At 41.4% G+C, this 22,980-nt stretch overlaps 1 protein-coding gene across 2 annotated transcripts; it reads right to left on the reverse strand.

Moving 5' to 3' along the window:
- Positions 1 to 359: 359 nt before the first annotated feature.
- slc29a4a (solute carrier family 29 member 4a) lies at positions 360 to 22,695 on the reverse strand. Of its 2 annotated transcripts, none has more exons than XM_084926553.1 (11): positions 22,448 to 22,695; positions 20,314 to 20,679; positions 17,164 to 17,295; positions 16,965 to 17,078; positions 14,276 to 14,404; positions 12,448 to 12,522; positions 12,095 to 12,354; positions 6,171 to 6,291; positions 5,799 to 5,986; positions 3,508 to 3,748; positions 360 to 2,928 (listed from the first exon to the last, which is right to left on the reverse strand). In XM_084926553.1, the coding sequence occupies exons 2-11, from the start codon at positions 20,534 to 20,536 to the stop codon at positions 2,783 to 2,785; spliced, it is 1,629 nt and encodes a 542-aa protein (XP_084782679.1). In that variant the 5' UTR covers positions 20,537 to 20,679; positions 22,448 to 22,695; the 3' UTR covers positions 360 to 2,782. The 2 variants fall into 2 exon arrangements, with proteins under 2 accessions (XP_084782679.1, XP_084782678.1); XM_084926552.1 differs by having other exon boundaries at positions 12,086 to 12,354; positions 22,448 to 22,694.
- Positions 22,696 to 22,980: the final 285 nt, after the last annotated feature.

Below are 22,980 nucleotides of genomic sequence, written 5' to 3' on the forward strand. Positions count from 1 at the left end.
TGGTCTCTAAGTATTCACTCTTTCTGAAGTTTAAATATGTACAAGTATGACGTCCTTTGAGGTTGTTTCTTCCACAATGGGCGTCTTGAGGACCATATTTTGCAGTGGTGAGACAGAAAAGAGAGAAATCAACATTTAAAAAAAATTATTTAAAAACCATCTCCACCCCATCATCAAAGCTCGTAAAAATGGGGAGTTGGTTAGTTAGTAGAATTTCCATAAAACACCAGACTGCTTTACTAATCCTCACAATGAATGTGCGAGTTCATCGTGAGGAATGGTTAAAAATGCATTCCTGGGAAAGTTGGATTCCCCCTCTCTCAAAATGTCTGCAGGAGAGAAAGAAAGAGAAGGAGAGAGACTTTTCATGTCCTTTAATGACACAATTGACCAAAAATAACTAAAAACACCTTCAAACCCAGCAGCTCGCTGAGAGGCCGCAGGAAGCAGGACATACATACAGTAATGAGGTTAGCTCCCAAATGGCATCCCACCGTATTTCAAACAGTGCCAACATTCTCCATCCAAGCCATCACTTACATAATGCAGTGCACATTTGCAGCTCTTTACACTGAGGTCTGTTATTTATTTATTTTTTAAAATATAATATATAAACTGTGAACTCGGCTGCTTCTCTTATCGCTGAAAAATTAATCAAGTCCAACAGGAAACATGAGGGAATGGAGACGCTGCTGCGCGTCAGCTGGAAAAAAGAAAGAGATAAATAAAGGAGGGGCTCCAGGGGTCACTTCAACTAAATAAAGCTACAAAAGATATGAATCTGATTCTTTCTACAGGCTTTGCAGTAGTGAAAATAAATGCCTTTCATTGCCTTGAATGCATTTTATTCTACGTATTTACAACTTTACATTCACTTTTTTCTCCCTCCCCCAATCGCATCTGTCATAAACACAGACTGTTTGGCACTAATTATTTTGTCCCCTTATATCCCACATCATCACATAGACATTTAATACAGACACAGGACCCCAATACCTCCGATACCTCCTCTGGTAAATAAATACTTTTTTCAGCCATCAGGGGGCGCAAGAAGTGACCTGAAATCTCTCCTTTTACATGATTTCTTTCTTTCTTTCTTTTTTTACCCTACAGCTGGTATTGTTTGTGTGTCATGATGACAATTGCGTGGTCCTGGAGACCCTCTGCTGTAGTAGGAAATACCACACCGACAGGTTCGAGTACTTTGTGGACAGATTCTTTCAACACAGTTTCACAAACATGCAAGATGCAGTCACAAAATGTTACAAGTGTTTAGAGATTGAAAAAAAAAAGGAAAGAAGGTGAGTTTAGAGAGGAGCGTGGTCCGCTCACGTGAAACCAAGCGGTCACCCCGAGGTTGAGGGTGTTGCCTGCTCCAAGGTACGAAGCAATCAGACTGATTGGTGAATTTTTTGCTGATAATCATTGTTTAGTTTACTTTATAAATGGAGACAGATCGTCAACATGTTGCACTCAGTCTATAGTAGTCTGCATCGAAGAGTACAACTTGTCTGCAAAGTGTCTCGTTGTAGTAAGGGGTTTGGATCAAATGGTTGCAAACTAGTTATTCTCCTGTTAGAACGCAAGGTTGTTGAGCAATCCTGCAGCAACTACGTCACTATTGAAACAGAGGGAGTTCTCTTTCAAATCTGTGAGGTTCTGGATGGATTCCGAATTTGAAGTAGTTGTTGTGAATTTCAGTGTTTGTTGTTATCACAAACAGACTGCCAACTTGACTCCATTTAGTCTTTTTGTTCCTTTATCGTCATCTCGATGCAACAAATTCGCTTTGAAGACAATGACTGACTGCAAGTTGTTGCAGATCCGATTTACGTTGTCAAAGCAACCATTTCAAAGGCAATGACATTAAAATGTAATTGCACACAGTTGCAATAATTGCCTCCAACCATTATTTCCCCCAGTCTGGTTGCAGCATTAGATATCTAACACAGTGCTCTCAGGGTCAAAAAAATGTCTTTGGGTCTTAGGCAGAAAAGACACTGTTTGTTTAACCCTTGTGAGGTCTGAGTCGTTATTGGTAACAGCTCATAGCCCCAAGCCCTAACCCAAGATGTAAGTTTTTTTCAGTTAAAATGATTATTTGTTTGAAAAATGACTTATTCTGATAGCACAGGGTTAGGGTCATCCTCAATAAGGGCCGAGATCTCATAAGGTTAAACTGGTTTTAATAACAGGGCCCAAATAAAATGAGCATTTACGGAACTCATCGTCTAAAAACGCGGATCATATTTTTACGTGAGTCTGAACACCATCTCGCTTCTATGATGGGCGACAGCTCTGAGAATTCATAAAACATAACATCACATATAATGCAAGGTCTCCTCTAAAACCACAAGCCATTAGCTCCCCGCAACAAAATATCACTTGACTTTGCACTGTACAAATGTCAGATGATGTGTTCGCACATATGCAGACAGTAATTTCACTGTGTGATACTCTGAGGGTTAATGTCTGCCTGCTGGCAGACGCACAGCTCCACTTCTCTTCCTCCGGGGAAGTTCATCGGAGCAGATGCTTGAAGGTCAGTGGATCACCGGGAGATGAGCGACTGGAGAAATCTGCACTTTTTTCACTTAATCCCTTTCAACACTAAAAGCCACTGCTTGTCTTTTCTTTTGTTATTGTTGAGTTATTCTGCAGCTGGAGTCTAGTACATCAGTTTATGCTGCTGAAAGGGCAAATGTCCTGTCCTTACGCAGCATGTGTGTACATGTAAATGTATACAGATGGATGAGTGAGTGCGTGTCAAACCTACGGACATTCAATACACGGTAGTGTTGGCAGGTGTGTGTATGTTGAGCGTGGAAGAGTGTATTCCTGTTGGTGGAGCAGTGAAGCTATAAGCTGCATACGCTACAGCGGAGCCAACCATCAGGCCTGTCATGTAGGAGACAGTCATAGTATTCCCTGGCGAGAGAGAGCAGAGAGTAACTGTAGAGCTGATCATACTGCCTAATCTGAGGGGAATGCCATTTTTAAATAAAGAATACTGCTCGGCGTGAACAAGTAAGCAAGAAACATGTTAGATAGTGAGTAACAAGTCTAAGAAAGTACATCTTTGCTATCCACTCTTTGATGTTCTTGCATGTTAGCATCAGCAAGGATAGCATGTGCCATTATAACCATCCTAATTTAGCATGCTAACATTAATAAGCTAACATAAAATTACATCTAATATAGGCTATATTTGCCTGGTTGCTACTAGCTAAGCTAAGCTAGCTGTCAGGCCAAAAAAAGTCATTCATTCTAAAGCAAGGCAACTTTATTAAGTTGATAAAATAATTAAGTTACAGTTACAGTGCTAAGGTCAGTGTTATTCTGCTAAGAAGAATATAATGATCTAATTTTCAACCATTTAATGGTATTATGACATACAACAACTTATATAGCTAAATTTAAGCTAAATGGGTCTAATCAACTGGCTTCAGTTCAATTATTGATGCTTTTTATTTAACAATAAATCAGACAAAAGAAGTCAAAAATCACCTGCAAGCTCCCGCTGTTCAGGCGGCACTTTGCCCGCAGCCTGGATCATCGGTACGGACCCAAAATATCCGTTGGTGACTCCCATGAGGAGAGAAAAGAGACAGGGCCAGGCAGGATGGGATAGGGTGGGTTCATTGGCCGGATACACACACATGACAAACAGAGGGATGAAGACCACCCTCAGGCAAGAGAAGAAGAGCAGACGACCCCCAGACCAGTCATATGGCAGTGCTGCCAGGATCTGAGGAGACAGCAGGAGTGTTTCAGTCAGGCTGTGTATTACACTTTGGAAAAACAAGGAAAAATATTCAAATAATATATGAAATATATGAGCATTTGCAGTTTTGAACTTAAGACCGTTATGTTCAGTAATTCTCCATTGCTTGGAACAATTTCTAAGGAAAGCACTTGTCAGGGAAAATAAATAAGAACAATAACAGTATTAGTGCAAAACAAAGTGAACCGTGAGAGAAATGCAAAAGAAAAATCCTCTTCACAGTTTTTCAGTCTCTTATTGTGACATTTTTCTTTCTCTCTCTCTTTTTTATACCTCTAAGCTACCTTAATTTTTCCTTTTCCTTTTTCAGTTTAATTCCTCTTCTAATCTCTTTCCCTTTTCATTTGAAGAAAAAACTCAATTTGCCGCGAGGACAAAGCAAAAGCCTACATAACAACTTTCACTAAACCAATGTTGGTGCCTTCAAAGTCAAAATTATGACCCAAGGAAACCAGATAAGTTTCAGAGTGTTCGGATGAAGCCTCCGAGCTATAGTAAGTGCAATTATCCCACAATACACCAGACGTTTTACCAGCCTTACGTTAAATTAATGGGTCGACGACTTTAATGGTTTCACGAGGTTAACTCTGCCTTTCTGTCTTTTTTGTTCCTTTAATGCCAAGATGCCTGTAAATGGAAATTTAAATCCCAAAATCTCAGTAAGTGTAGCGTGAGAAGGGCAATAGCATTTAATATTAATGTTAAACCAGTGAATTTTATACATTGGCAGTAAGTTAATACAGGCCCAGTTCCAAAAATGATGGGATTCACAACAGAACAAACCTAAAACTTAATTTAAAAAGAGCATCTTAGAGAGGAAGACTTTCAGCAATCTGCAAAAAAAAAACTGCATTTTTGGAACAATTTCAGTAATATTCCTCATCATCTGTCATACATAGTAGATCAAAAGATTCTGATAATTTTGGAGAAATCTCTGTGCGCAAGGGACAAGGCTGAAAGACACATCAGACAGCACTGCATTAAAAACTACGGAAGCCTGTTTCCGCCACAAAAAAAAGTATCCATAACTCGAAATTTTGAGTTATTTTCTCGAAATTTCGACTTATTAACTCGACATTTTGAGTTAGCGCTGCCAATCAGTAATCTACATGAATGAAGTCATTTCCTTGTTACCCGGAAGCTGAAGCCCTCTGCTACAAATGCTACAGCTAAGCTAACAGTATTACAGCCAGTCATGAACGCACAAATTGCTGATTATTTTCAGCGTGGCTTCACAAATGATGAAATCCTTGTGTTATTAGCTGAGTCACGTGGCGTTACTATCAGCAAACGTACTCTCAAAAGCCCCAATTTGTTGCGATCCGGTTTTGAGTGCGTATTTCTCTGTGCCGTATCCTTCCAGGTTGCAAGAAAATGACGCCATTCACGTAGATTACTGATTGGCAGAGCTAAATCGAAATGTCGAGTTATTAACTCGAAATTCTGAGAAAAGTAAGTTGAAATTTCAAGTTAATAAGTCCAAATTTTGAGCTATATCATATGGATACCCTTTTTTTTGTGGTGGAAACAGGCTTCCATAAAAAACAGACATGACTCTGTCATAGAAATCACTGTGGGCTCAGGAGTGCCTCCAAAAATCACTGTGTGACCACACTGTGCTATCCACGTATGAAGATACAGCTCCATCGTGCAAAGAAGAAACCATATTTTAAGGTGATCCATGTTCTTTGGATGAATAAAGAACATGGATCAGCCAAAGGCCAGGCTTTGGATTTCTGTTTTTCCATTCACATTTTACACAGTGTCACATAATTTTTGGAACTGGGGTTGTTCTCTACAAAGTGCTCTCCAAAAACTTAAATCCCTGGACTCAAAGGTTAAAAGTCACCACCATGAAACATATGAAGGCACGATTGTACGTCCTTGGGCTGGAAGCAGAATAGCAGATTCTAATCTCTCCGATTTTATAAAAAGTTTCATGTGCGAAGTGGTATTCATGTAAAAGTCACCACAATGTTTAAATTCAAACTTGTGAAGTTAATATATGGCTCACCTTGCCAACAAAGTCCGACATGTTGAAGGTGGCCATGATGAGGATGGGGAGCCATTCACCTAAGGTGGAGTTTCGTATCTCTGACTCCAGCCCGGGAAACAGACAGAGAGTGATGCTGTAGGTCACAGCTATTGACAGCATGTAGGCCCAGATCACGCGGGACACCACGTAACGATGCAAGATCATGTCTGGTTTGAGAACACACACAGGACCGTATTAAAAATTCAAATGATTCACTCGAGCAGTCATTTCATTGAGATCGCTCCTCTACCTAAATAAAAATCACCAGGGGATGCATTTAAATTTCAGATCCATCTGTTGGAGTCAGAGGGTAATTGAGAAGTGATTAGACAAGATTTTGAAAGAGACTACCTCGGAGCCCGGGCCAGCTCCTTCTCATCTTGGCTTTTGGGGCATCAAATCGAACATAGGTACCGCCTGCAATGTCCTCGACGCCTTCCTCCACAGAAGACGCTCCTGTACCACCGTTTCCCTGAAGAGAGACAGACGAGATGTTTACTGTAATCTTCTAAACTGAACAGACACACGACTTTATGTTAATGCTTTCAAATCTTAATTGTAACATATCTCTCTCTATATATATCGATAGACATATATGAATGAAATGAAAAGAATGTAAAATAGTCAGCTATATCAGATCATTCAGACATTTATTTCTCTTTACACGCAGTGGGTGTGCAACAGAAAACATGAACATTTAATATCAATGTGCTGAACGACCCTAGCTTCGGGAACTCATCTGTGTTGGATCCAATGACGTATTTAAAAATAATCAGAAGGTTAATCCTTCAACACTGTGGGAATGATGTCCTAAGGGAGAATTTTCTAGTCAGAACATACTTGTAAAAACTACAAGATTAAGATTGTTATTAAAGATCACTACATTACAACCCCAATGGGAAAAAATCAACACGAAATAGACCCGATAATGATAATGAGTGAAGATGTGGAAAAAAATAAGAGTCACAAAGCAAGAACATTATGTCGCGGGCCCTAAAGCGACAAACTTGTTAGTTTGCAGACTGTGAAAACAACAATCAGAAAGCACTTGTCATGAGATCAGAGCTCCAGCTACTCATACAGGGAGTGCAGAATTATTAGGCAAGTTGTATTTTTGAGGAATAATTTTATTATTGAACAATAACCATGTTCTCAATGAACCCAAAAAACTCATTAATATCAAAGCTGAATGTTTTTGGAAGTAGTTTGTAGTTTGTTTTTAGTTTTAGCTATTTGAGGGGGATATCTGTGTGTGCAGGTGACTATTACTGTGCATAATTATTAGGCAACTTAACAAAAAACAAACATATACCCATTTCAATTATTTATTTGTACCAGTGAAACCAATATAACATCTCCACATTCACAAATATACATTTCTGACATTCAAAAACAAAACAAAAACAAATCAGCGACCAATATAGCCACCTTTCTTTGCAAGGACACTCAAAAGCCTGCCATCCATGGATTCTGTCAGTGTTTTGATCTGTTCACCATCAACATTGCGTGCAGCAGCAACCACAGCCTCCCAGACACTGTTCAGAGAGGTGTACTGTTTTCCCTCCTTGTAAATCTCACATTTGATGATGGACCACAGGTTCTCAATGGGGTTCAGATCAGGTGAACAAGGTGGCCATGTCATTAGTTTTTCTTCTTTTATACCCTTTCTTGCCAGCCACGCTGTGGAGTACTTGGACGCGTGTGATGGAGCATTGTCCTGCATGAAAATCATGTTTTTCTTGAAGGATGCAGACTTCTTCCTGTACCACTGCTTGAAGAAGGTGTCTTCCAGAAACTGGCAGTAGGACTGGGAGTTGAGCTTGACTCCATCCTCAACCCGAAAAGGCCCCACAAGCTCATCTTTGATGATACCAGCCCAAACCAGTACTCCACCTCCACCTTGCTGGCGTCTGAGTCGGACTGGAGCTCTCTGCCCTTTACCAATCCAGCCACGGGCCCATCCATCTGGCCCATCAAGACTCACTCTCATTTCATCAGTCCATAAAACCTTAGAAAAATCAGTCTTGAGATATTTCTTGGCCCAGTCTTGACGTTTCAGCTTGTGTGTCTTGTTCAGTGGTGGTCGTCTTTCAGCCTTTCTTACCTTGGCCATGTCTCTGAGTATTGCACACCTTGTGCTTTTGGGCACTCCAGTGATGTTGCAGCTCTGAAATATGGCCAAACTGGTGGCAAGTGGCATGTTGGCAGCTGCACGCTTGACTTTTCTCAGTTCATGGGCAGTTATTTTGCGCCTTGGTTTTTCCACACGCTTCTTGCGACCCTGTTGACTACTTTGAATGAAACGCTTGATTGTTCGATGATCACGCTTCAGAAGCTTTGCAATTTTGAGATTGCTGCATCCCTCTGGAAGATATCTCACTATTTTTGACTTTTCTGAGCCTGTCAAGTCCTTCTTTTGACCCATTTTGCCAAAGGAAAGGACGTTGCCTAATAATTATGCACACCTGATATAGGGTGTTGATGTCATTAGACCACACCCCTTCTCATTACAGAGATGCACATCACCTAATATGCTTAATTGGTAGTAGGCTTTCGAGCCTATACAGCTTGGAGTAAGACAACATGCATGAAGAGGATGATGTGGACAAAATACTCATTTGCCTAATAATTCTGCACTCCCTGTATAATTACTTACAGTTTGGGTGGTCTCCAAAAAAACTGATTAGAGTGAGAGAGTAAGAAAAAGACTGCTTTCTCTCTAAGTGATCATTTTAGATCTTAGCCGCTGCTTTAAACTTATATTCACGATCGTTTCAGGATTTTTAGAGGTGTGTAAGTTAATGGGCTACATTTCCCTGTTTCACACTCTCATCTCTGTGTGATGACAGAAACAGAAACAAATATGTAAATGAGAACAGCATTTTGGGGATATTTGCTGTACCACAGAATAAATATATTACATAAGAGTACAGAGAGTAGGCGAGCAGCAGAGAGGTGGTGATGTTAGCTGCAAACTTTGTTTTGGAGGTTTTGGAGTTTTTTGTTTTGCGGGTGATATAGTTTTGGAGTTAAAGTAAGAAAACAGTGACTTCAGAAAAGAACAAAAACCCAGCTGGTTATTATATTAGGAATGCAGATCCATTCTGCAGGTGTGGGCAGTACTTATCATCTTTTGAAGTCACAGCCTCCCTCATATACTCATCCTTATCTTTGGGATAAAAAAAGGGTCCTTTGTCCTCAAAAACACTACAACATGTGTTTCTGTCCCCTTTTAATTCCCTATGCTAAAAAATACTGAACTGCATTCATTTTTAAACATAGTTCTGCGTGGGAAAATTAAGACTTCGTTGCTCATTTCTGAAAACTTTTTTAAAGCATTTGAAGGTTCTTTAAGGAAACACTAGAGGTAGCCATCACATAATAAATAAACACATTCACTTTTAATGCTTTGACCTTTACATGTTTTTGTTTTTTTTCATTAGTAATGGCTTCTGGGATACATGACATTCCCTTTTTATGACAGTGACTATTAGAGAGGATGGCTGTGACCGGCTGAAGGTTGACGTAATGATGTCCACCACCACACACACACACACACACACACACACACACAGACATCTTTCCGGGTATGGGCACATCCCTTTATGCTTAGGTCTTTCCAAATACACACTAATTCACTGAGCCAGGTGACTGCACACACACACACACACACACACACACACTTTTAAAGACACACACACACACACACACACACACACACACACACACACACACACACACACACACACACACACACACACAGATCCATTAGTTGATTAGAGGGGCTGCCGGGCCAGAAGGCACTCCTATTCTTGATTATCGCATAATAGGAAGAGCAGCATTCATTTCCCATGGCAACCAGAACAAAGAACTGCCAGAATCAACCCCAGACACACACACATGCACACACGCACACACACGCACACACACACACAGAGCTGTAAAACACCGTGGGACGTCCATCACACACTTGTATGTAATGGTGCACATACAAATATGAACACGCACACATTAAGCGATGACAGCCTCAGGTGCAGTTTCTTCCTTTGAAGGCTCTGAATGCGCGCGCGCGCACACACACACACACACACACACACACACACACACACACACACACACACACACACACACACACACACACACACACAGAGAGAGAGAGAGAGAGCAGGATGAGCAGTACAAGCTTCATGTCTTCAGGCTACAAAATGCTGCTTAAAGCACAGCTACAAAGTGGGTTTCAATTCAAAGTCGTTTTCTTTCCCTCTTTTCCTCTTGTTGTCATGGCCGGTGTCCTGCTCTCTTGCCCTTCTCTTCCTTTAATTTGTTTTGTCTTATGTTTTCTCTACAATTCTTCCCCACTCTCTGCACTGTCTCGCTCACTTGTCTCGCATTAGTAGCTTCCCGTAAACTTTTTTTTTCTCTCTCAGCATCATGACTCTCTTTCTCTTTGGGTTCAAAGGAGGCGTCGTCAACTCTCCGTCTTTCTCCTGCACCACTCCCTATATACCTCAGCCCTAAAGAACAACTTCCAATATCTTTTGCTCTTCCTCTCCTTTAGCATCTTTCTGACCAGCAGCCAAGAAACAGCTCATAGCTACTAAGCGATTGCATTTTTAAGCACAACCAGCCCTCAATACTTGTGTGCGTGCTCGCTCTGGATGACATTACAGTTTAGAGGCCTGGCATTTCCTCCCTGTCTGAGTCCAGAAACTATTTGTCATTACAATATTTATAAATGATTTAATGAATAAAACATGTAGCGGAAGCTTTAATGAGGGAGCCTGTTGGTCTGTGTCGAGTCAGTATCCTAATCTAACTTGAAAAGCAACGTGAGAAAAATATCAAAGACGCTGAAGATACAACACTGACAGCAAAATATCAAGTCCAAGCACTTTAGCAGTTCACTGTATAGTGTATGGCATATTTATGACTTTTGGTACCAAATGCACTACAGGAGATATGCATAGCTTTCTTGTCATTTCTTCAAGTATTCTTCAGGAATAGTTCTCCAGGCTTTCATTCAAAGCTTTTCTTTGGATGTTTGCTGCCTTTTATTCTGTTCTCTGTCAAGATGATCCCACACTGCTTCAATAATGCTGAAATCTGGGCTCTGGAGAGGCCCATCCATGACCGATGTTCCACTGTGTGTCCTTCTAGCCAGCTCTGCTTTTACTGCATTGGCAGTGTGTTTGGGATCATGCTGAAAAATGAAGCCAATCAGATGCTTTTCAGTTGTTACTGCATAGCGAATTAAAATCTGATGGTACTTTTCTGCATTCATAATTCCATCAGTTTTAAAAACACCAACAACACTGACTGAAATGCAGCTCCAAACCATGACAGAGCCTCCACCGTGTTTTACAGATGGCTGTAGACACTGTTGTACCTCTCCTAACCTTTTCCAAACATACTGATGAACAGTTAAACCAGAAATGTCAAAACTGGATTCATCACTCCATCAGACATGTTCCCACCTATTTTCAGTACAGTTCTCATGTAATTTGGCATACCTCAGTCTTTTTTCTTTCCCTTCATTAAGAACGGCTTCTCGAGAGCCATCCTTCCACCATCTTTAGTGAACAGTAGATGGATCGACTGAAGGGCCAGATACATCTCTCTGATCGTGTGTCAGGTCTTTGCTGGATTTCTTTTTCTTATTTCTTAAGACCATGACTTTCAAATACTCTTCATCTGCTGTAGATACTTGTTTAGTTCTTTTGTTTGCTACTTACAATTTCATTCATTTTTTAAGAATATGCTGCACAGCATGCTGAGATATAAGTTTTCTACTGATAGTGCTTTGGGAACGTTAGTGTAAAACATTTTCTGCCTGTTAAACTCTGTTATCTTTGACACTTTTCATAGATTTAGCACAAGAAATGGGAAGAAATTTTGTGTCTTTGTCACAGCTGTTAACGGTACACTTAAGACAACACTGATCCATCTGCTAAGTTAGCTTATTAATGTTTGAATGATTCATAGGTTAGTGTTAATGGCATAATAAACAAAAAACACTCCTTTGAAATGATCGGCTACTAGGACTATAATATAAAAGAGTGAAAACCTGAAATCTAAAGGCTATAGTTTAAGAGCACTTTAAACACTTTAAAGAAAGCCTGGCTCTTTGCGATATATAGTATATATGTTAAGATGTGTGTTCTGTGCCAGAGTAATTGAGCCTGCTGCTGGCATGGCTAACAATACTTAGTATTTGCAGTGAACGGACATAAAACACATGTGAGTCAATAAGCTGTCCATAAACTTACAAATCTTACTTCCTCTGCAGTGACATCGTGGTGAACCCTGTACCCGGTCCCGTTGTCTCTCGGATCGTGACATTTGCCCGGATCTTTACCCTGGGCGTGGCTGGTGTAATACCGGACAAATCGTGAGCGGCGGACCAGCAGGTGAAGCAGGAAGCACAGCATTTCCATGCTGATGGAGACGAGGAAGAAGATCAGCGTGTTCTTCTTGTCGTCTTTGATCAGCAGCTTGGTGAAGATGCGGGACAGTGAGATGATCACCCCGGCCGTACCTGAGGAGGGTACGTGAAGAAGGTGAGGAGGATGACAAAGCCTGGCAGCGAGAGCTAACATAAACGTGTGTGCTAATCGTTGAGTGTACTTACTCTCTCCAGTCATTACCCCCTGTGTGTACCTCTTGGGCAGCATCCCCATGTAACCATAGAAACTGGACTGCTGCACTGAAGAGGGAGGAGGGAGGCAGTTATCAGTGTAAATAGAGGCCCAACAGTCAACATTGTAACAACACGATTTATTTAGAGGGGAACTTAATGAACCACCACACACCACTTGAGAGAAGCTGCTCTGACCCTCAGACCTCCACTAATTAAACTGATATTACAGCAGGCAGAAACTCTGAGTTCTCACTGACAAACACACAGAGGAAAACGGCTCTGTGTATTAAAGTCAGCAGCAGCTGAGGACCAAAACCTCTATTGGGTTTGTGTTTATCCCAACAGGGGGAGCGCTGACACATATTTAGTTATAATTTATTATCCTTTTAATAAAAGCAATTGTCCTTATAGCTCTATATTGTTTTCCACAAACTCATGAGGGAATTGTCTGGCTATTAAGGAGCTAAATGTTCCACTTTTTCTGCCTTCTTTTACAGGCTGAATCGGTGGTGTACAGGCTTTAGCAGAGTGTTGTTGTCTGCTAGCTGCCTGCAGACAAAACAGTACATTGTCTGTAAGCTTTTTGCTACGAGCCACACTTTTCACATAGTCATATACAACCAGCAGCTCCAGGACTAAACCCAATGCAGGTCCTCTGATCTCCACTTGAGGCACAATTGAGACAATTTCAGAGTCCCTGAAATCAACCTCATTAAGGTGATTGTGTTGTTAGCGCCATTTGGAGGTTTTTTTTTTTTTAATGTAATTATCAGGCAGACCTCCAAATAAGTTTGTGCAACAGTTATGGCGATTCAAATTCTAGTATTTAAAGGTCTGTTACCTAAAGGTATTATTACACGCGTGTTTGTGTTGCATCGGTATATTTTAAAAATGTAGCTTGCTAACCAAGCTAATTTGTGCCATCTGATATCCGAGCTGTGCACCTTTCGTCCATATATGGTCACTTAATGGTTAAAAAAAACTCACATGAGAGCCATCATTTACATACAGCCTGTACAGTAAAACTAGCTAACATCTCTATAGCCTGGGACAGAAAAAGAGAGTATTTGTCTCGAAAGCTAATTTCTCCCTTCATTAAAAAAATCTGCAGCTGTGAATTTTTAAACACTTTTCAAAGATGTTAAGCCTTAAAGCTTATAAGCATTGTTACTGCATTGATTTATACGGGAGACAAGGCACAGGTGGCTGTAATAGCGGCTAATGATTGCTAGGCTTTTGAAAGGCTAGCAAACATTTCTCAAAGGCTGCTAGTTTCAGTTAAGTCCGAAATTACATGCAGCCTGTTTGTGGCAATTGTGTGTGATAAACTGATAAACTGGCATGTAGATGGAAAATCTTTTGCCATCTACATACATAGAAATTCATATTAACTGCTTACAGTCATTGCACAGCCAGAACCCGATGGATATGAAACTGAAATTCTGAAATTTCTCCACAAAAAGTGACATAATTGCTGCGTCTCTGTAATTTAACTGCAAAATGCAAGAAGTGCTTGACCACCTCGATTTTATATAGACTACAACCAGAATGCAACCAGGTGCCAGATAGCTGAGCCGAGTTCCCTACTGCAAAGAGCCACATCGCAGACAAGTTGCGCTAATTGGTGCAGATGGACTCAGACTGATTGGAACATGTTGGCAATCTGTCTTTCTAGCCTTTCATCCAATTATAGTTCATCTAGTTCCAAAAAGTCAAGGCTGCAAGGATGTAGTCAAGAGTGGCTGTTCTGCTTTTTAAATGTAGTCTACTGTCATTGAGTTGGTTTAACCAATATTAGGGTAAAAGAACATCAAAGTACCTGTACATCCAAAGGCCACCACTCCCACTGATACCAGGTTGATGACATAAGCCTGCTTGGTGGTGAACTTTTCCAGCCAAACGTCGAACACGCTGACAAAGATCAGGGGCCCCAAAGCTAAGATGTAACCTGCAGAGAGAGTGACAGGCTGAGTCAGTGATCCAGGTAATGTTGTGACTGCAGGACTGAACACATATTTGATAAGAGTGAGGAAACTATATGTGAGGCAGTTCATTAACTCTTTAACCCGGGGATACGCTCTCAAGCTGACAACAAACTTCAAAAGACCTTTAACCAAAAATACAAGCACAGCTATTTTAAGCAGCAGAGGCTATTGCGGTGAAACCCCGTTCTGAAATTTATCATGTATGTGCAGTGATCTCAAACTTCCCGGGAACATGCATATTTAAAGAACTTTTTATCATGACTTTTTTAAGGGTGAGCTTGAAGGGCTTTAATATTTCTAGGTTCATCTCCAATATCACAGTTTGAGAATAATTTCTGCAAAGATTAATATTTTTGGCCACATGTCTCCAGTATCTCCAGCTAAGACTTTAACAAACATGATTTTAAATCAGCCTGTATGTGCTCGCCTGTTACCGAACAGCTTATTCAAAGAGCATAGCAAATCACCTTTAAAGATGTGTTTGAAATATGAAAGCAATCTGAGGAAGATGCAGATGAATCCTGAAACCGCTGCTTGTCAATTCACAGTTTTCGGCAAAAGCCAAAAACGGATCTCCTGTGGTGTTTATGAATAAAGACCACAGGAGATCCGTGGAAAAGTGGATTTTTCTTTATCTTTATAACATTTTCCCATTTTTGCACACTCTGATAAGCTTTGAGCTTCCTGCTGTTTTTTGACAGTTGTTACTACTGCTGGAAGTAGTGCACACTTTTATGTGTCCACACGTGAAGGACAGCTTGTAAGGTTAGGCTTAAGAATTAAAAATAAAACTGATTTTAACCAGCAGTGAAGTTTTTGGCTTTATGCTTCATGTGTCTGGGAGTAAAATATGATTTTTGACTCATTAAAATGAAATATAAATCTTGGCATATCTTGACCAGCACTTCACTTTCAGCATGCTATAAGGCAGAAATTATACACCAAAGCCATTAAGACAACATGAAGAAGCTTAACGAGGATTACAAAACGATCAAAGACCATAATAAGAGTTATGTTCCATTACCAACCACAAGCCAAGTCTTGTGTCATTCTTGTGCAAATTCTCCACAAGGTCAGACCGTGCAACGCTCAGAGAAACTTCATCTTGGACTCTACAGGCCTCAGCCAGCACGTCAAATGTTAATGTTCATCACAGTACAGTGTATGGCTCTTTCAAAAGGTTTGAAGTGAAACCCTCGTCTCTCTAAAAGAAACATGACAGCACAGATTTGCAAAGATAGAACTGAAAAAAAAAAAAAAAGACTTCTGGAACAATGGTCTTCTCACTCCAAAAGGACAGAGTGAAGATGTTTGGCTATAAAACACAGAACCCTATTTGTCAAAAACCAAACACAGCACATCAGCGCAAACAGCTCATACCAGCTTCCAAGCACGGTGGGGGACGTTGGATGATTTGAGCTTGTTCTGCAGCCACAGGACCCGAGCGCCCTGCAGCCACTGAGTTGACCATGAAATCCTCAGCCCGTTCTCACTCCGGAGGCGTAACATCCTGACGATTTGTTACATCCTGCAGCGTTCCTGAGGAACGTGGAAGGCGACCTTCGGCGTTCTTAAGGTAGCGCCGGGTTATGGGTGAAATACAGTAGAATGACGATCCCGTGGTAAAACATGTTCCAGCCATGTATTCCAGCCTTAACCATAACCTTATCCCTTACCCATAACCTTATTCCTAACCTTCACCAGCACTTTAATGATGTGAAATAGTGTTTTCCAAAGTGATTTGAGGAAAATGAACAAATATGGGTGGATTGATTCCAAACGGTTCTCATATTTCCCAATTTTTCCGATCTCGTCATTTAGGAACGTGTTGGGTGCCCGGAAGCGTAACATGTTGACGATTTGTCACCTAGCGTAAAATATTGAGCCTCGGGAGTGAGAACGTGTTTAAATTCTCTGTATACCAGAGTATTCTAGAGTCATATGTGAGGCCATCTGTCTGACAGCTTGGCCCAGGCTGGTCTTTCAACAGGACCATGATTGCAAGAACATCAGCAAATCTACAACAGAATGGCTGAAAAAGAAAAAAATCAAAGTGTTGCAATAGCCCAGGCTCAAGCTGACTGAAATGCTGTGCATAAACAAACGCCCACAAGGTGCACTGACGATAATGTGAGAGACTGAAGTCATACAGAAAACAGCTTCTTCAATTATTACTATCAAATGTGGTTCTCCAAGCTGCTGAATCATAGGGTGCACACACTCTACCGTTCATTTTGGCTTAGTGTTTGTAAAATAAAGTGGCATGGTGTAAAAATATATCTGAGGTTATATTTAAATAGTCTGAAGGCCGAGATGATTTTTTTTTACACCCTGATCTGTGAAAGAATTGAAAGGGAATGTGCTTTCTTTTTCATGACTGTAGTTCTCAGTGAAGCTCCCCTGTGGGTAGATCTCTTCGGGACTGTGTGGTCCCAAAGTATTTAATAAGTAACAGGGTAAGTTTTAATGGAACAGTTTTTAATTTTCCACTCGATCTGTGCTCTTGGCGCCTCTCTGACTTACCCACAGTGATCCTGGTGTGCATGCTGAGTCGCTCCACCAGCACATTGTTGAGGATGACGGCCAACAAAGCCACTAAGATGTACGTCAGACTCATGTCAAACACTATCGATGTCCCTGAAACACAAGGGAGAGATGTGACAGCGTAGCCTCGAGCCGTAACCGCAAATGTGACTTTGTGCACACTCATCCATATTTATACCTTTAAACTTCTGATGCAGGTAATCCACATCTGTGATGAAGCTGTTGTAGGGAAGCAGGAAACCCACTCCAGCCAGTAGCATTGCAAAGTAGATGCCATGGTAACGGTCGTCAGGGATCGGTTCCTCAAAGTCTGAGCAGCAAAATGGGAGTCATAGGTTAGAGAATTAAAGCAGCATGAAATCAGACGGCGGGATATGATTAACATCTGAATTAGGACTGAAGCCAGAACACTCTGTCTTCAGAAAAGCTAATCAGGAGGAAGAAAGGTGCAGCGGCAGCAGGAACAACCCTGTTCCACTTGATGGAGCAGCTGATGGTGGAACAGACTGTTGCGCTTGTGTTAGTGAAAGATTAATCACGGGGATCTCAGATCATGGTCTAGCTGTCGAAATAGCTTCAGTTAAAACTCGTACATTTCTGTTTTGCAGCCGGATCGGTTACATGGAGAAAGTGTGATGTGCAGGTTTTTTATATAACTGTTCTTAATCCTTTCCTAATCCTGTAAGCCTAATATTAATGGCCCCAAATCATTCATCATGAGAATTTAGGCTTCACTGCAGACTGAGTGGGAAAACGTCCTTCTCACTGACTCATGTCACTACTTTATTACTATAGAAACAAAACAATTATTTACTGATGCATCTGTTGATACAAATGGATTTTCACCTTTTTAAAATTAATTTGGCCGCTGAAAATATAAATCAATGTGCACTACCAATGTACACCTTCATAAAACCTGTCGTCCTCTGCTCAGAAACACAGTTGTTGTGAAGCTGCAGAACTGAAATGACATCTTAAGGTTAACTCATTCTCGGAGGCTGCTTTGCCACATCTCCATCTTTTATTTTCTCCTAGGAGAAGGCAGACTCTGTGGAGATTGCATCCCCTGTCTGTTTTGTTGCAGACTGAAATATGAAGACTGACAGCTTCAGGGAAGAAAGGGAAGCAGGAAAAAAAGAGCAAAATATAAGTAAGAAACACACAAAGAGAGCAGCGAAAAAGGCTTCTGCCTGCAAGGCCGTCATTGTGCGTCACTGGTCACTTATGACCTGATTAACATGGCCTTTGTGTAACCCGTGTAACCAGGCAACACAGCAGTTTTTTGTTATCAAGACTGCCCTCTGTGTCTAACATGCACTGCCCATACAAATCTTCAAGACGCTTATTAAATCCATTCTGACTTATTATTTACAAAAATTTAAGGGCCCTTTGATGGACTGGCAACCTGTCCAGGGTGCACCTCACCTCCTGCCCAAACACAGCTGGGAAAACCAATCGGTTTTCTACATTTGGAAGAACTTATCCAGAGGTTAAGTGGGCTGGAATAATCTAGCAGCACGGCCATGTTTAACCTTTGATTTAAAAAATCTGATGTCACTTTCAATATTGTTCATTTTTGAAATAAAGTTTGCATATTAGTTATCTGTTGTGGTAGCTGTTGGTATAGAAGCTTAGCTGAAGTTTGATAGTCTCATTGTTAGAAATGGTAAAAAGGGGAGGGGGAAGAGACTTAAAGCTTAATATAACTAAAATTTTTATTTCAGATTTTTTTAAAACATTTTTTTTCCGGTTAGCTGCTGTTGTAAAGTGTATTTGACAATAAACTTAGTATTTTTGTACCATTGAGGTGATTCCCAAAAAGGTGTTAACTGAAAACGGCTCATTAGTATGTAGAGATGAGGCCGAGAAGTACAACAGTGGGTGTGTACAGCCATCTGTAAAACATGGTGGAGGCTCTGTCATGGTTTGGGGCTGAATTTCAGCCGATGTTGTTGGAGATCTTGTCAAAATTGATGGAATTATGAACACAGGAAAGTATCATCACAGTTTGATACACCGAGCAATACCATCGGGCAACAGCTTCATTTTTCAGCTTGACAATGATCCCAAACACACTGCCAATGCAGCAAAAGCATACCTAGATAGAAAAACACACAGTGGAACACTATTAGTCATGGATTGGCCTCGCCAGAACCCGGACCTCAACATTATTGAAGCAGTGTGGGATCATCTTGACAGAGAACAGAACAAAAGGCAGCAACATCCAAAGAAGAGCTTTGAATGTCCTTCAAGAAGCCTGGAGAACTATTCCTGAAGACTACTTAAAGAAATGACAAGAAAGCTGCCTAAGAGAGATCAGGCTGTGTTGAAGAATAAAGGTGGTCGTACCAAATCTTGACTTTCAAGCTGATTATAATTATACAAACTCAGTTTTGTATTATATACTATATTTACATGTATGTTTGCATATGTTTCAATAAATCTCTGCACCCATTTTCCTAATTAAATATAAAGAAATTATGAGTGACTCAAGGCTTCTGCACAGTGTTGTGTTTTGTTGTTAAACAAACAACAATAAAAAACACTGCAGTTTAAACCAGAACAAAGTTGATTTGGATGGATGCAGTGAAGGTGAGTTATCCACACTCACTGACAGCTCAGGTTCGCAGTCATGCAGTTTGAGTTTCTCCACCTCTCTCTTGTCAAATCCCACATAATGTTGTGGCGTATGTGCTTGTTTCAGGTCAAATCAACACAGGTGAGCAGATCACAGCCCATCCACACAGATACAATTTCAGCATGTCTTAAAAGATAAGACAGTTTGGGTAGTTAATCTGCGGTATCAGTAGCAGTGATATAAAAGATCTTGTGGTTCTTCGATCTATACAACTGTGCAAACTCTGAAAACTTCCAGCTGAAAAATGCAAATGTCCTATAACCACCTTTTTCACTGCTTCTTACAATCTCAAATATATTTTAAAAACATCCAGAGCAGAGGTTTACTGCCCTCTGAATACATATCTAACAGTTAATCAGTAAATATGTAAACAGCACATGTAAATTCTATTCTGTCTAAATTCTTTATATATAGAATATAATGTGAAAGTGTGGTAAACAATGAAGAAGATGCATTGTAAATTTCCTGGTGGAAAATCATTGGCAAACACTTTTCTCTCTGTCCACGTATCTAAACACTTTGTTCCTGGTGTTTAGGAGTAGAAGGATATTAATGTGCCTTTTTTCACTTTGACAAATTGCTGTTTGTTGGTACACCTACCCCTTTCCTTCCTTCCATGTTCCTCGCCTCTCTCTTTATAAATAGTAGATTACACACACTCATGCACAGATAGAACAAAAACTCCCTCACCGGGCTCGGACAAAGCCAGCACTCCTCGCTCCGGGGCGTCTTTACTGATCTCCTCCTCCTCCAGCTGGTATGAATCGAAGCTGTAGCTCTGCACAATGCCGCTCTCTCTTCCCTCTCTCCAGCCCTCCCTCCAAACAGATCTTCCTCCATCCCTCCACACGTCCCTCTCCTCGGGCGTCTGGGCCGGCGTGGGCCTGCGGCGCTCCGCGCCCACCGAACCCATTCCTGCACTTGACGTACGCTCGCGAAGAAACACGCACTGTGGTTGATTAGACAAGCTGTGCGCTCTTGTGAGCGTGCATGTTAGACGCAATCACAGAGGCACGCCCTGGAAGAGATGCAGGAGACCTTCCGATGATGGAGGATCTGCAGGGCATGAAAGAACAGGAAACAGAAATAAATATAAGAAAAGACAGAAGAAGACTAGAAAAAACGCAAGCTGTGCTTTCCGGAAAATAACAAAACTCAAGGTTAGACACAGCAAAAGAAATGTGGCCCCCCTGTTTGTGTATGTGTGTCGGTGTGAGAAGCATATTAACAGAGAGAAACAGAATGACAAAGGATGCATGACTGAGTGACAGACAAGGTGAGCATAAATGCATCTCTGCATTCAGTAAAGAGGCGCCGAGAGCTGCTGCTGTGCAGTGTAGAAGAGAGGAAGAGGTCCAAGTGGAAATCAGTTAGCTGACTAACAGAAATATCCGTCATCTACAATTCAAGTCATTGATTACTAGTTTGCATTTTTGCAGCTTTACAATTCAACAGAGAAGCCCACTGTATTCTTTCACCTGTTGAATCGTTTTTGTCTACAAAGATCAGAAAACAGAGCACGATGCTCATCACAGTTGCAGCATGCGATACCAAAAACACCTCAACACTCGCTTGGAATCTCTTGTTGTCACCAATACCCTGACTGTAGCCAACAGTCCAAATCTAGTCAGTTTGCAGGCTTATAAATGAGATAAGCACTACCGAGCAATTAATGAGAAACTTGATTAGCAGTCAGAACACACGCCAATAAATTCTTTGCACTATGACTGAAAGTGTAGCCTGTTGAGGAGCGGAGGAACCCCTGCTCACTTTTAAATGTAAGTTAGTCCCTTCTGTCATCAGAGCAGCTGAGCTGCGGTTCAATACGTGTTTGCATTTACTTCAGTCAACATTGTTACAAGCTGGATCAATATTAATGGCCGTTGATGTTGTTCCATATGCAAACTGGCGTAGAAAGAGAGCACAAAAGCGCTTCTATTCTGCGCACCTGGCTGGATTGTGCAAACACCGGGGGACATGCAAAGAGGAGGCAACAATTCAACCCTGCGGCCTCGCTGCCAGTCTCCCTGCTCACCTCTGGTGCCCTGCAAGTGCTATTTCACTCCAGGCCAACAGCACGAAGCTCCCGAGTGCGGAACAAGCCGGCTTTATTTCTTTTTATGTTCTATTTTAATCCTCTGCTGTCTGGAAACTGGTAGGATCAGATGATGTAAGAAGGTTATCATCTGTGTAACATCACGGGCCCCGGTGCCCCCCCCCCCCCGAGGAACAGGTGATTAAATACAAAGCAGTGACAGCTCTGTTTATGAAGTAAAGCCGGGCTGCTGTTCTAGATCAGATATGATCCCAGTTTACGCTCTGTACAGATTCCACGTCCAGACTTCGGGCGGCGCTCGCAGCCCTTCTCCTTTTAAATTAAAAGGCTCCAGCCAGCTGCTGTAATTGAATTGCAGTCTGATGTGCTGCAGTTTCTATTGTTGACTTAAATGAGCAAAGAAAATTATAAAAGAAAGAAAAGAAAAGGAATAAATAAAACTAACATCTCGTTTTACGCCTTCTGAAGAGCGTACGCCTGCAGAAATGGCAAATGAACACATTAACTCACAATCATTTGCTTTTGATAGAAAACGCGTGATTTTCATAAAATCTAATGAAAAAATAAATACATACATAGAAAATAAATATGAGCAGGACGTTAGAGCGGAGGGCGAAACAGAGATAATAATGCCAGTTCCTCTTTTAGAAATCCAGCCCAGTCAGTCCAGCACGGCTAACGTGTCGCTCTCACGTCGCTCATTCGGCTCTCCTCTTTATGAACGACAAACAAAAACACACCAACAACAGGTTATTAACGGCCCGTTACCTCCCGAGTCTCCCCTCTCGCTCCTCTCCCCCTCTCTCTCGCCTTCCTACAGCAGCAGCGAAGTCCTTCCTGCAGGATCCTCGAGGTGGTCTCCGCCGACCGGACTCGCTCCTTTCTTCAGCGCCGTCTCCATCAGACAGAGGGGAAAAGCTCCGGGTTTCCTCCTCCGTGGGGTCCTAAAAACTCACCATCCAGCGGCAGAGGCAGAGGGAAGCGCGGATGGATGGATGAGGAAAGCGAAGGGGGGAGGAGGGAGGAGGAGGGAGGAGGAGGAGGAGGGGGGGGGCACCCGCCTGTGGCTGTTCATCTTTTACAATCAGCCTTTTGAAAGGCACCGATAGAGCAGAGAATTCATCCCAGTGCGTCTCCAACAACTTTCTAGTTTAATCACCTGCTTTAAAGATTTGAAAGTGCTGCTTTGTTTTTTAATGATTTATAAGCCATGGTGTAAGTCATCAAACTACAACTAAAAATTATATTTCAGTGGAAGAAAGGGGAGAAAATGCAGACATTATGCACTTACTTCACACACC

Source organism: Perissodus microlepis, chromosome 4 (assembly GCF_051167445.1).
Source record: "Perissodus microlepis isolate ML-2025 ecotype Zambia chromosome 4, ASM5116744v1, whole genome shotgun sequence".
Taxonomy (NCBI): domain Eukaryota; kingdom Metazoa; phylum Chordata; class Actinopteri; order Cichliformes; family Cichlidae; genus Perissodus; species Perissodus microlepis.

What these genes read in the sequence shown, in the direction of transcription:
- slc29a4a (XM_084926552.1), bottom strand. Translation starts at nt 20,536, where the DNA reads ATGGGTTCGGTGGGCGCGGAGCGCCGCAGGCCCACGCCGGCCCAGACG. An exon ending in GGGGGTAATGACTGGAGAGA is followed by an intron (nt 12,355 to 12,447) that starts GTAAGTACACTC and finishes TACCCTCCTCAG; the next exon opens with GTACGGCCGGGGTGATCATC. An exon ending in GAGCTGGCCCGGGCTCCGAG is followed by an intron (nt 5,987 to 6,170) that starts GTAGTCTCTTTC and finishes TTCTCAAACCAG; the next exon opens with ACATGATCTTGCATCGTTAC.